Source organism: Hemiscyllium ocellatum, chromosome 20, assembly GCF_020745735.1.
Source record: "Hemiscyllium ocellatum isolate sHemOce1 chromosome 20, sHemOce1.pat.X.cur, whole genome shotgun sequence".
Lineage (NCBI taxonomy): Eukaryota > Metazoa > Chordata > Chondrichthyes > Orectolobiformes > Hemiscylliidae > Hemiscyllium > Hemiscyllium ocellatum.
The window spans coordinates 38,988,240-39,003,037 of NC_083420.1; the positions used below are offsets into that span (position 1 = coordinate 38,988,240).

At 44.2% G+C, this 14,798-nt stretch overlaps 1 protein-coding gene across 1 annotated transcript in view; it reads right to left on the reverse strand.

Moving 5' to 3' along the window:
- Nucleotides 1-14,798, reverse strand: part of drc3 (dynein regulatory complex subunit 3) — a 59,182-nt gene that overhangs the window by 18,473 nt on the left and 25,911 nt on the right. The window contains exon 8 of the mRNA XM_060840291.1: nt 7,934-8,108. Coding sequence (XP_060696274.1) covers nt 7,934-8,108 — 175 coding nt within the window. The remainder of the gene's footprint in view (nt 1-7,933; nt 8,109-14,798) is intronic.

Sequence of the window (14,798 nt, forward strand, 5' to 3'; positions counted from 1 at the left end):
GAATCACCTCACACTTTTCCACATTAAACTCCATTTGCCACATCTCAGCCCAGCTCTGCAGCTTATCTATGTCCCTCTGTAACCTCCAATATCCTTCAGCACTATCCACAATTCTACCGACCTTAGTGTCATCTGCAAATTTACTAACCCATCCTTCTATGCCCTCATCCAGATCATTTATAAAAATGACAAACAGCAGTGGCCCCAAAAACAATCCTTGTGGTACACCACTAGTAACTGAACTCCAGAGTAAACATTTCCCATCAACAACTACCCTCTGCCTTCTTCCAGCTAGCCAATTTCTGATCCAAACCGATAAATCACCCTCAATCCCATGCCTCTGCGTTTTGTGCAATAACGTATCTTGGGGAACCTTATCAAATGCCTTACTCAAATCCATATACACCACATCAACTGTTTTACACTCATCCACCTGTCTGGTCATCTTCTCAAAGAAGTCAATAAGGTTTGTGAGGCATGATCTACCCTTCACAAAACCGTGTTGACTATCCCTAATCAACTTATTTCTTTCCAGATAATTATAAATCCTATCTCTCATAACCTTTTCCAACACATTACCCACAACCAAAGGAAGACTCACTGGTCTATAATTACCAGGGTTGTCTCTACTCCCTTTCTTGAACAAGGGAAAACATTTGCTATCTTCCAGCCTTGTGGCACTTATCTTGTAGACAATGACAACATAAAGATCAAAGCCAAAGGCTCTGCAATCTCCTCCCTGGCTTCCCAGAGAATCCTAGGATAAATCCCATCCGGCCCAAGGATGTATTTATTTTCACACCTTCCAGAACTGCTAACATCTCTGCCTTGTGAACCTCAATCCCATCCAGTTTAGTAGCTGGTATCTCAGTATTCTCCTCGACAACAATGTCTTTTTCCAGTGTGAATACTGACGAAAAATATTCATTTAGCACTTCTCCAATCTCCTCTGACTCCAAGCACAACTTCCCACTATTATCCTTAATCTTACTTTAGTCATTCTTTTATTCCTGATATACCTACAGAAAGCCTGAGGGTTTTCCTTGATCCTATCCACCAACAACTTCTCATGTCCCCTCCTGGCTCTTCTAAGTTCTCTCTTTAGATCTTTCCTGGCTAACTTGTAACTCTCAAGCACCCTAACTGAGCCTTCACGTCTCATCCTAACATAAGCCTTCTTCTTCCTCTTGACAAGAGCTTCAATGTCTTTAGTAAACTACGGCTCCCTTGATAGACAAATTCCTCCCTGCCCAACAGGTACATACTTATCAAGGACACGCAGTAGCTGTTCCTCGAAAAAGCTCCACATTTCAATTGTGCCCATCCTCTGCAGTTTCCTTCCCCATCCTATAAATCCTAAATCTTGCCTAATCACATCATAATTGCCTTTCCCACAGCTATAACTCTTGCCCTGGGGTATATACTTATCCCTTTCCATCACTAAAGTCAACATAACCGAATTGTGGTCACTACTGCCAAAGTGGTCACCTACCTCCAAATCTAACACTTGGCAAGTTTCATTACCTAGTACCAAATCTAATGTGGCCCTGCCCTTTTTGGCCTGTCTACATATTGTGTCAGGAAACTCTCTTGCACACATTGGCTAAAATTGACCCATCTAAAATACTTGAATTATGGATGTAGGTTTGCTCGCTGAGCTGGAGCAAACCTACATCCAGAACCTCAACCTGAGCTACAAATCTTCTCAAAACTCACTACTTGAATTATAGTATTCCCAGTCAATATTTGGAAAGTTAAAGTCCCCATAACAACTACCCTGTCACTCTCACTCCTATCAAGAATCATCTTTGCTATCCTTTTCTCTACATCTCTGGAACTATTTGGAGGCCTATAAAAAAACTCCCAACAGGGTGACCTCTCCTTTTCCAGATTCTAACCTCAGCTCATACTTACTCAGTAGACAAGTCCTCAAACGTCCTTTCTGCTAGCGTAATACTGTCCTTGATTAACATTTCCCCACCCCCAACCTCAATCCCCTCCCCCACTACCCCCTCCCCAGTCATCTTCTCTGTCCTGGAACCTGCAACAACCATTCCTGTACCTGCTCTACCTATGTCTCTGAAATGGCCATAACATCGAAATCTCAGGTACCAACCCATGTTGCAAGTTCAACCTCATCTCTCAAGTTCAACATCATTCTCACGTCATCTCTGAAATTCAGATCTTTTGTCCATGTTTGGATCAAGGTTGTAATGAGGTAAATAGCTGAGTGGAAATGTGTTGCTGGAAAAGCGCAGCAGGTCAGGCAGCATCCAAGGGGCAGGAGAATCGACGTTTCGGGCATGAGCCCTTCTTCAGGAATCTATCCTGAACACGCAGTAGCTCACTATTAAACCGGCAGACAAGGGAGGTGCGGTGGTAGTTTGGCGCACCAATCTTTACACCGCTGAGGCTAAACGCCAGCTCACAGACACCTCCTCCTACTGCCCTCTTGACCATGACACCACCTCCCACCACCAAACCATCATCTCCCAGACCATCCATAACCTCATCTCCTCAGGGGATCTCCCATTCACCGCCTCCAACCTCATTGTCCCACAACCCTGCACCGCCCGTTTCTACCTCCTGCAGCATTTTCAGCTCTGATCTCCAGCATCTGCAGTCCTTACTTTCTCCTAAATAGCTGAGTGGCCCTAGTGGAACCAAACTGGGCATCAGTAAGCAGGCTTTGCAAGTGCCACTTGAAAGCACTACTGATGACACCTTCTCTCACTCTATTGATGACTAAGAGTGGAATAACTGGGTTGAATTTGTCCTGCTTTGTGTGTACAGAACATAGAATCATAGGATTTTACAGTACAGAAGGAGGCCATTTGACTCATCATATCTGTACTGGCTCCTAAAACAGCTACCCAGCTAGTCCCATTCTCCAGCCCTATCTCGAAACCCCTCGAACCTCAGCACTTTCAATATATACCCAGCTCTCTTTTGAAACCTCCTATGGAATCAACCTCCACCTCTTTCTCAAGCAGCACATTCCAAATTCTGAGTAAAGGAGTTTCTACTCATCTCAGTTCTAGCTCTCTTGCTAACAATCTTGAAACTGTAACCCCTAGTTAATGTCATACCAACCCAAGGAAACAGAATGTCCTTCTTTACCCTATCAAAATTATTCATAATTTTGAATACCTAAGGCAGGTGACCTCCTAATCTTCTCTGCTCCAAGAAGAATAAAACCAATTTCTCCAATCTTTCCTTGTATCTAAAATCCCTGATTCCTGGTACCATTCTAGAATATCTCTTTTGAATTCTCTCCAGAATATTAACATCCTTCCTTAATAAAGGTGCCCAGAGCTTAACATAATACGCAAAATGTGATCTGACCAAAGATCTGTAGAGGTGTAGCATAATGTCTTTGCTTTTATACTCAATTTATTGCCTCTACATCCTTCAAGCTGTATTAACCATTGCTTCAACTTGCCTGACCATCTTCAGAGAATCATGCACATGAACCTCGCGGTCCCTCTGCTCCTGTACTCCCTTCAAAGTTGTACCACTGAGCCTGTACTGAACAAATGCATCTCCTCTTATTTCTCTGCATCTGCTAGGTTTCTGCCCATTTGACCAACTTGTGAATGATCCCTCTGAAGTTGTCTATCCCTTTAGGTATTTTGTAGGTTTCACTAAAATAATCTCTCATTCTTTGAAATTCTGGAGATACAAGCCCAGCTTCCCCGGTCTTCTGACAGTTCTGCCATTCTGGCAACATGCCTGGCAAACCTTTGTTGCATTCCTCTTTGAAAATAATATCTTTCCTAAGTCAAAGCTGCACACAGTTCTCCAGGTATGGTCTAACCAAACTTCTTTACAACTGAAGGTAGACTTTGCTACTTCTATACTCAAATTCTCTTGCAATAAAAATCTATACATCATTGGTCTTTATAATTGTCTGCTTCACTTTCATGTTAGACTTGAGTTACTTAGTGATGAGGACACTTACGTCTCTTTGTCCATCTATACTTTCCAATCTCTAATATTTAAGAAATACTCTGCACATTTGTTCCTCCTACCAAAGCAGATAACCTCACATTTCCTATATTATATTCAACCCACCATGTTCTCACCCACTCACTCTGTCCAAATCTTTGCTTTGCATCACTGACAAAATTGTAAATATTGCATTTGTTCCTTGGATCCAAATCATGATACATAGTGAAAATCTGAAAGCACATGGTAATCCTTAAAGTGCCATTCTGGTCACAGCCTGCCAAAATGAGAGTAACAAGTTTCTTCTCACTCTTTTCTGCCTGTTGGCTGATACTTCATCCATGCCAATACATTACCCTTGGCTAATATAATTAACCTTCTGTAGAGCATTTTAACAACAGATTTGTCAAAACCAATTTCCATTCAGAAGTGCATGCTGACTGTACCCAATCAAATCAATGTTATCAAAGTATCGATGAATCAAATCTTTTATAAGAGATTCTAGCATTCTCCCCACCTCTGATGCAAGATTGACAGGTTTTTAGTTCACCGTTTTATCTCTCCCTCCCTTCTTAATTAGTAGGGTGATGAATACTACCTTCCTATCTGCAGAAACTAATCCAAAATCTATAGAATTCCAGAAGATGAACACCAATGCATCCATTATTTCCATACCTTTCCTTTTTAACACTGATGTAGGATATCAAGTCCCTGGTACTGATCAACTTTCAGCTCCACTAAATTCTCTGACAAACCTTCTTTCCAACCTTCGTCAATTCCTCATTCTCCCTCAACCCTTGGACCTATATTTCCATATATCTTTTGCTAGTGTACATCCATATTATATTCTCCCTTTCCTTATTAGTTTCTTGGTCTTCCTCACTTATCATTACAGAATTCACCAATTCTTAGATTTATTACTATTTTTAGCAACTTTATACATTTTTTCTTTTCATTTTATATAATCCTCAACTTCTTTCTTAGCCACAGTTCACTGACATTTTGCGCCATGAAGGATTGTGAAGTCACTGTACACTATGTAATAATTATGTAAAGACTGTCCATTGCCTACATACTATCATACCTTTTGATGTATTTTCCCAATCTACATCTCAATTGCCCCTCAAACCTTCAGAAAATCCTTCATTCAAATTTAATACTTTGCTTCAAATTGAATGACCACACAAATACAAAATTCTCTAATTTTATGATCACTCGTCCCTGAAGGTTCTTTTACAACAAGATCATTAATTAATCCTTTTTCATTACATAATACTGGATCTAAAATAACCTGTTCTTCGTTTAACTCTTCAACATACTATTCTAGAAAACCAGCTCAAACACACTCAAAAAACTCATCCTCCATAGCATTCATGCTTATTAGGTTTACCCAGCTGCATGCAAATTAAAGTCACCCATGATTTTTTTAAACATTCATGCAACTTGCTTCTGTAATCTCCATGAACCACACTACCATGACTATTTGAAAAGCAAAAATGTGAAGTCCTACCTGGTAGCTGATGAAGGAGCAGTGTCCCAAAAACTAGTGCTTCCAAATAAACCTGTTGGACTATAACCTAGTGTTGTGTGATTTTTTAATTTTATCCACCCCAGTCCAACACCAGCTCAACCACATAGCATTGCCCTTAACAAGCTTCATTTGTTAATGTTCAATTCGCTACATGGGTGCTTTCCTGGTGGTGAAAATAATTGAATAACAAAGTATATACACAATAGAGTCTTTGTACTGTGTCACTGTAAAAAGAAACGACAGCACAAGGGCCCTCTTGTGGCACAGTGGTACTAGGAGGCTTGACTTCAAGTCCTAACTGCTCCAGAGATATGTAATAACATAACTGAACAGGTTGATGAGAAAAGTACGTTAATTTTTTTAAAAAAAAAATCAGCAAAAGTGCTTCAATTGTACAGTGGTAGTGTCCCTACCTCTGAGCTAGAAAACCTGGGTTCAAGTTCTGCTTGCTCCAGAGATTTGTGATACTACCTCTAAAAAGACTGGATTAGAAAACATCGACAGCTGTTACAACAAAGAACTGTGAAGGATAACATTTATGTAACCCTATCGCTTGATACAAATATCAATGCAGAATAGATGATGACTGATTAAAAAAGCCGACGCAAGCACATATGCTTATTGGGCTTCTTTTGTGTGCCTTGATTCTAGGAACCCTCTTGGGAAGGTGATCTTGATAAAAAGAAAAGATTCATTAAGTGATAGGAAATTTTTTCAGGATTGCAAGATGGGTCTTTTTTGATTCATTCACGAGATTGCTTCCTTCATGTGCTGTGTGGCGTGATACAATTAAGACTGAAGCTCTAAATCCATTTGTCATCTAAATCAGAAAACTCACTTATTTCAATTTAGTTATGCCATTCAATATCCTAAAGGCTTGCAAATTGTCTTCCCTCAACCTTAAGTCTTGGGGAATGTTGCTGAACAAAGTGACCTTGGAGTGCAGGTTCATAGTTCCTTGAAAGTGGAGTCACAGTTAGACAGGATAGTGAAGAAGGCGTTTGGCAAGCTTGCTTTGATTGGTCAGTGTGTTGAGTATAGGACTTGGAATGTTGCATTGCGGCTTTACAGGACATTGGTTGAAGAAGGGCTTATGCCCGAAACGTCGATTCTCCTGCTCCTTGGATGCTGCCTGACCTGCTGCGCTTTTCCAGCAACACATTTTCAGCTCTGATCTCCAGCATCTGCAATCCTCACTTTCTCCTGGGCCAATACTGTGTTCAATTCTGTCTCTCTGCTATAGGAAGGATGTTGTAAATCTTGAAAGGGTTCAGAAAAGATTTACAAGGGTTTCACCAGGGTTGGAGGATTTGAGTTATAAAGAGAGGCTGAATAGACTGAGGCTATTTTGCCTGGAGTGTTGGAGACTGAGGGGTGTCCTTATAGAGATTTATAAAATCATGAGGGGCATGGATAGGGTGAATAGCCAAGGTCATTTCCCAGGGTGGGGGAGTCCAAAACTAGTGGACATAGGTTTAGGGTGAGGGGGAAAGATATAAAAGGGACCTAAGGGGCAACTTTTTCCATGCAGTGGACGGTGCATGTCTGGAATGAACTGCCAGAGAAAGTAATGGAGGCTGGTACAATTATAGCATTTAAAAGGCATCTGGATGGGTACATGAATAGGAAGAGTTTAGAGGAATATGAGACAAATGCCAGCAAATGGGACCAGATTAATTTGGGATATTTGGTTGACAATGGACTGATTGAACTGAAGGGTCGATTTCCATGCTGTACAACTCTATGACTCTTAAAAGTTGGTTAAACCAAAGACCATTTTAATATATTGTCTCTATTGGCCTTCAGGCAACAGCTCTATCCAGTTTAAAAATGTACAGCAACTAGAAAGTTGGCAGGTTTTGTTTCTCATATCTTTAACTGATCTCCGCTTAGACTGCAGTCTAGTTACTACGTTAGCCTCAGTAGTTTAGCAGTTGGGTGCAGTAAATCAATCAGGACTTCTGATTGTTATCCAGTGATCCCTATTGGAATTGGTATAGAGACCAATTTAATGCCCCAAGTGCTGTCCTAGTTGAGTGCTATATATTCAGCATAGGCCGGGGCTGGATGAAACTTCGAATCTTCCTGGTTAATATAGATCTGCATCATACTGGCTGGTGCCTTGACTTAGTAAAGGAGTTTGCCAATCCAAAACGTTTCAGAAAATTGATTGTATAAATTAAATACTTGATAAGTGGTTGAAAATAAAATTTGTGAAAGTTCACCAGATGGCCTACATAAATAAATGGAAAAACTGGTCTCATTTACATGACAGCCATGATGCCTCACTTCTCTCATTTGTTTTATATCCTATTCCAGTCATGTGCTTATAGTAGATTTTATCATATCAATTTTGCTTTAAAAACATCAATCATGTTTATCTTCTATTTACAGATAATGACTGACCTCTATAGATTTGGAATTTTCTGTTTTTTCCTTATAATTTGTTCTTACCTCTTTATTCTTCTCTTCAAATTCTTTGATGACCTTTACTCCTTTTTGCTGGTTTTCTTCAATTGCTTCTCGGAGGCATTCCAAAAAATGTTCCAGTTCCTTCTGACGTTTTTCATACCCTTTCAGCCCATGTGTGAAGAGTTTCTGGCAAATGTTGGTGAATTCAGCCTTGTATGTGATATGTTGTCAAGGATGCTGTCGCATTTATACTTTGAAGGACGTATGACATTTTATCCTCAAAAATATGACTTCCACAAATAAACTCATTGCCTTTCCTTTTCATTTTTACCCCACCACATTTTACTGTAATCACACAGCATGTATTTGCATTTCCATGGAACAGGTTTTGTTGTGCAGGGTCCATTAATTTTATTATCAGGTTAAAAATACACAGGTGAAGGCCATTGATTGATTAGATGACTTGAGGTACATATAAAGAAAGAATTAAATGGCTTGTGTGGTGCAGTAGTCGTGCCCCTACCTCTGGACCAGGAGGCTCGTGTTAAATTTCCACCTGCTACAGAGATGTTGATTAGAAAAACAAATTAAAAGAAGACTTGAGTGCATCTGCCCCAAAACCAAATTTTACATTTAAAAGTTTCTTTCAGGGACTCTTCTTTTTTTCCCACTGGAGTGCAGAAGGTTGATGTGGAGATTTAGAAAATTATGAGGGGCATAGATAAGGTGAATGACAAGAGTCTTTCCCTTATGATGGGGGGAGTTCAAAACTAGAGGGCATATTTTTAAGATAACAGGAGAAAGATTTAAAAAGGACATGGGGGCAACTTTTTTACACAGTGAGTGCTTTATGTGTGAAATGAACTGCCAGAGGAAGTAGTGGATGCAGGTACAGTTACATTTAAAAGACATTTGGACAAGTTCATGAAGAAGAAAGGTTTGGGCCAAATGCAGGCAGGTGGGACTAGTTTAGTTTGGGAACGTGTTTGGTGTGGTCTCGTTGAACCAGAGTCTGGTTGACTCAATGACTGTATTTGCTTTGTTGCAGTTCCCCTTCACAGGCCTGTCAACTAGCAAATTCAATTCATTCACTATTGTTTGCTTAAAAGATTATAAAAAAGACTTCCCCATTTCATTACATGAGCAGGGCTCTTCTGAAATTTTATTTGCAACTCAGGCCCTAGTCTTTGGCACATTGTTGCAGAGAGGAGCAGACAGGTCAGAGGATTCTAGGTACAGGCAAAGTGGCCATGAACAGACTGTAAAGGAAGTGTTTCAGTCTGAATGCCTTACTTCCCTATATGATTATATCTGTGCCCAAGTAGCCATGGAGTGTATCAATCTTGGAATTGATATTTAGTTTTAATTCTGAAGTTTTGATGTAGTTGCAGTTTCCCTTTATAGGTCTGTAAAATCCCTTTAAAGTGGTTTCTCCTACTTAATTAATTTGTGTTCATGAATTGAAGAGTATAAAGAATGGCTTGACTGCATCATCTTTCCCCATATCAAATTTTAATTCATTAGTTAAGTTTCATTTAAATTTTTGATTTTGTTACAGTTCCCATTTAAAAGGCTCTCTACTAGCTAAGTTGGTTCTTTGGAGTATCAAGAAAGACATTCCAGTATTACTATTTGACAGGATTGCTCTCCAAATTTGTTTACACCAGTCCCACGCTCCTAGATAACCTTTGGACAACCAGTGCTGAAGAGGGCAGCCTTCCAGCAGGGTTCCTAGTTTGCCTACTCCTAGGCATGGCCAACATGGTTATTAACAAGTCGAGGCACCGAGCAGCTGCCTGTCCCTTCTGTGATTATGTCAGCATCTAGATGTCCTTCAAGAAGGAGCATGTAATGTCATCAAGGCTTTCCATGAACTATGTGTATAGCAGGGGCTGAAGTGCATTATCAGTCCCAGGAATGTTATTTTATTTGGACAGGTTTGCTTTAAAGTTTTGATTGCCAATTCCACTATGCCCTTTCAGATGCTGTTAATTAACTCATTTGTTTATTGCTACTTAGAAGTGTACAAGGGGATATGTAGTTTTTGTTACCGTGCCTGTTGAAAGGGCTGTTCAATTAGTTCATTTCTTTCTTGAATTATTGTTTGCTCAGAAAGAGTAAATCTTGTGACATAGTTGGCAATATGCTGGCTTCTGAACCAGAAACTCTGGGCTCGAGTCTCACTGCATGGACTCTTAGCCAAGGTAGTCTGACCATGTTACGAACAAACAGGCTGATTCGCAACCTGCAATTCATTTTAACACACCAATGGCTGGCAATAAATGAGAGAGATTCCTGTTTCCCCATGTGACTGAAATAAAGTTGATGCCCTCTACAATCACTATCCATAACTCCAGACTAAAATATGCATGGACAAATACGTGTTGCCACAGCAATGTATACACTGAGCAATGTGTAACACACCACATTGCTGAAAATGTGTTGCTGGTCAAAGCACAGCAGGCCAGGCAGCATCTCAGGAATAGGGAATTCGACGTTTCGAGCATAAGCCCTTCATCAGGAATGAGAGAGAGTAGCCAAGCAGGCTAAGATAAAAGGTAGGGAGGAGGGACTAGGGGGAGGGGCGATGGAGGTGGGATAGGTGGAAGGAGGTCAAGGTGAGGGTGATAGGCCGGAGTGGGGTGGGGGCGGAGAGGTCAGGAAGGAGATTGCAGGTTAGGAGGGCGGTGCTGAGTTGAGGGAACCGACTGAGACAAGGTGGGGGGAGGGGAAATGAGGAAACTGGAGAAATCTGAATTCATAACTTGTGGTTGGAGGGTTCCCAGGTGGAAGATGAGGCGCTCCTCCTCCAGCCGTCGTGTTGTTATGTTCTGCCGGTGGAGGAGCCCAAGGACCTGCATGTTCTTGGTGGAGTGGGAGGGAGAGTTAAAGTGTTGAGCCACGGGGTGGTTGGGTTGGTTGGTCCGGGCGGCCCAGAGGTGTTCTCTGAAGCGTTCCGCAAGTAAGCGGCCTGTCTCCCCAATATAGAGGAGGCCACATCGGGTGCAGCGGATGCAATAGATGATGTGTGTGGAGGTACAGGTGAACTTGTGGCGGATATGGAAGGATCCCTTGGGGCCTTGGAGGGAAGTGAGTGTGGAGGTGTGGGCGCAAGTTTTACATTTCCTGCGGTCGCAGGGGAAAGTGCCGGGGGTGGAGGTTGGGTTGGTGGGGGGTGTGGATCTGACGAGGGAGTCACGAAGGGAGTGGTCCTTGCGGAACGCTGATAGGGGAGGGGAGGGAAATATATCCTTGGTGGTGGGGTCCGTTTGGAGGTGGCGGAAATGACGGCGGATGATACGTTGTATGCGGAGGTTGGTGGGGTGGTAGGTGAGAACCAGTGGGGTTCTGTCTTGGTGGCGGTTGGAGGAGCGGGGCTCAAGGGCGGAGGAGCGGGAAGTGGAGGAGATGCGGTGGAGGGCATCGTCGATCACGCCTGGGGGGAATCTGCGGTCCTTGAAGAAGGAGGCCATCTGGGCTATGCGGTGTTAGAACTGGTCCTCCTGGGAGCAGATGTGGCGGAGACGAAGGAATTGGGAATATGGGATGGAGTTTTTGCAGGGGGCAGGGTGGGAGGAGGTGTAGTCCAGGTAGCTGTGGGAGTCAGTCGGTTTATAGTAGATGTCTGTGTTGTCGGTCGCCCGAGATAGAGATGGAAAGGTCTAGGAAGGGGAGGGAGGAGTCTGAGACAGTCCAGGTGAATTTAAGGTCGGGATGGAAGGTGTTAGTAAAGTTGATGAACTGTTCAACTTCCTCGCGGGAGCACGAGGCAGCGCCGATACAGTCATCGATGTAGCGGAGGAAAAGGTGGGGGGTGGTGCCAGTGTAGTTGCGGAAGATGGACTGTTCCACATATCCTACGAAGAGGCAGGCATAGCTGGGGCCCATGCGGGTGCCCATGGCAACTCCTTTAGTTTGGAGGAAGTGGGAGGATTGAAAAGAGAAGTTATTCAGGGTGAGGACCAGTTCAGTCAGTCGAAGGAGGGTGTCAGTGGAAGGGTACTGGTTGGTGCGGCGGGAAAGGAAGAAGCGGAGGGCTTTGAGTCCTTCGTGATGGGGGATGGAGGTGTACAGGGACTGGATGTCCATAGTGAAAATAAGGCGTTGGGGACCGGGGAAGCGAAAATCCTGGAGGAGGTGGAGGGCGTGGGTGGTGTCCCGAACGTAGGTGGGGAGTTCTTGGACTAAAGGGGACAGGACCGTGTCGAGGTATTGGGAGATGAGTTCGGTGGGGCAGGAGCAGGCTGAGACAATGGGTCGGCCGGGGCAGGCAGGTTTGTGGATTTTGGGCAGGAGGTAGAACCGGCGGTGCGGGGTTGTGGGACTATGAGGTTGGAGGCGGTGGATGGGAGATCCCCTGAGGTGATGAGGTCCTGGATGGTCTGGGAGATGATGGTTTGGTGGTGGGAGGTGGGGTCGTGGTCAAGGGGGCGATAAGAGGAGGCGTCCGCGAGCTGGCGTTTGGCCTCAGCGGTATAAAGGTCAGTGCGCCAAACTACCACCGCGCCTCCCTTGTCTGCGACCTTAAATTCACCTGGATCCATCCCGACCTTAAATTCACCTAGACTGTCTCAGACTCCTCCCTCCCCTTCCTAGACCTTTTCATCTCTATCTCGGGCGACCGATTCAACACAGACATCTACTATAAACCGACTGACTCCCACAGCTACCTGGACTACACCTCCTCCCACCCTGCCCCCTGCAAAAACTCCATCCCATATTCCCAATTCCTTCGTCTCCGCCGCATCTGCTCCCAGGAGGACCAGTTCCAACACCGCACAGCCCAGATGGCCTCCTTCTTCAAGGACTGCAGATTTCCCCCAGACGTGATCGACGATGCCCTCCACCGCATCTCCTCCACTTCCCGCTCCTCCGCCCTTGAGCCCCGCTCCTCCAACCGCCACCAAGACAGAACCCCACTGGTTCTCACCTACCACCCCACCAACCTCCGCATACAACATATCATCCGCCGTCATTTCCGCCACCTCCAAACGGACCCCACCACCAAGGATATATTTCCCTCCCCTCCCCTATCAGCGTTCCGCAAGGACCACTCCCTTCGTGACTCCACACCCCCCACCAACCCAACCTCCACCCCCGGCACTTTCCCCTGCGACCGCAGGAAATGTAAAACTTGCGCCCACACCTCCACACTCACTTCCCTCCAAGGCCCCAAGGGATCCTTCCATATCCGCCACAAGTTCACCTGTACCTCCACACACATCATCTATTGCATCCGCTGCACCCGATGTGGCCTCCTCTATATTGGGGAGACAGGCCGCTTACTTGCGGAACGCTTCAGAGAACACCTCTGGGCCGCCCGGACCAACCAACCCAACCACCCCGTGGCTCAACACTTTAACTCTCCCTCCCACTCCACCGAGGACATGCAGGTCCTTGGACTCCTCCACCGGCAGAACATAACAACACGACGGCTGGAGGAGGAGCGCCTCATCTTCCGCCTGGGAACCCTCCAACCACAAGGTATGAATTCAGATTTCTCCAGTTTCCTCATTTCCCCTCCCCCCACCTTGTCTCAGTCGGTTCCCTCAACTCAGCACCGCCCTCCTAACCTGCAATCTCCTTCCTGACCTCTCCGCCCCCACCCCACTCCGGCCTATCACCCTCACCTTAACCTCCTTCCACCTATCCCACCTCCATCGCCCCTCCCCCTAGTCCCTCCTCCCTACCTTTTATCTTAGCCTGCTTGGCTACTCTCTCTCATTCCTGATGAAGGGCTTATGCTCGAAACGTCGAATTCCCTATTCCTGAGATGCTGCCTGGCCTGCTGTGCTTTGACCAGCAACACATTTTCAGCTCTGATCTCCAGCATCTGCAGACCTCATTTTTTACTCGTAACACACCACATTCCCAGCTCCTCAAAAAAGCAATAAAGTTCATTAAGCAAGATTTTTAAAAGAATGTACGTGTTGGTTATGGAGGAGGCAGAAATATGTAATGATGCATTTAACATTAAGTAAGAAGATTAATGGCTAGTTTCCTCCTTCTTCATCAGAATGAATAAATGCATAATGCCACAACAAACAATGGGTAACTGAACAAGTGTCAGTTCATCATTTGCTTCAGGTAGTATAGCAACATTTTGTTTTTTAAGTCCCCATTCTGGGGTATATTTGTTATCCACCTTACACATTTTGAGCAGAATTTAACTCCACTATGACAACTAATTCCCTCCAGCAATGGTCTGGATAATGTGTGAACCTTATAATCAGATCTAGGGTGTGGCATAGAGAATCTGCTGCTTTAATTTCAAACTCATTCTGACTATGATTGGGCAAGGAAGGTCAATGTCAGGTTTTGTGCCCAGAGGCCAAAAGATATCCTTACTTTAAGTAAGGACCTCATTCCCACCACTACTGCTGTACCGTTAGTAGCTGGGAAGGATGAGCTATAAACATTGGGAGCCTGCAGGTATACCTTCATGTCATCACTGCAGTCTCAGGGTGGAACAATCCTTATCAGGAATCCAGTGCCCTGGAGGGGTCCAGAAGCAAAGATCACTCTCGCACCCTTCATTATGAGTCCTTCTGCCCTTTACAAAAGCCTATTTGACTGGCCCCAATGATCTCAGCCTGCTCACTAGTATTCTGGCGTCTGCTTCAGACCTAGCAGTTCCATTGTTCCTGATAAGTTAACAGATGTCTTGGAGGTGGGATCATCAACGGCAGACAGTAAACATTTTGCAGAGCATTTAGTTCTGTTGTGGCTCTAACTTTAAAGGGAATGGTCAAGTCACAATTGTGGCCTTTAAATTTAACCTTTTTTGTGTGCGTCTAGACTGTAAATGTTTGCAGATTTCTCCGTCACTAGGGAATTACAGCTGAATCTGATCTGGTCTCAATCTGGCATCCACATGTACACACCCACTTCTAACGAAGATCCCAGG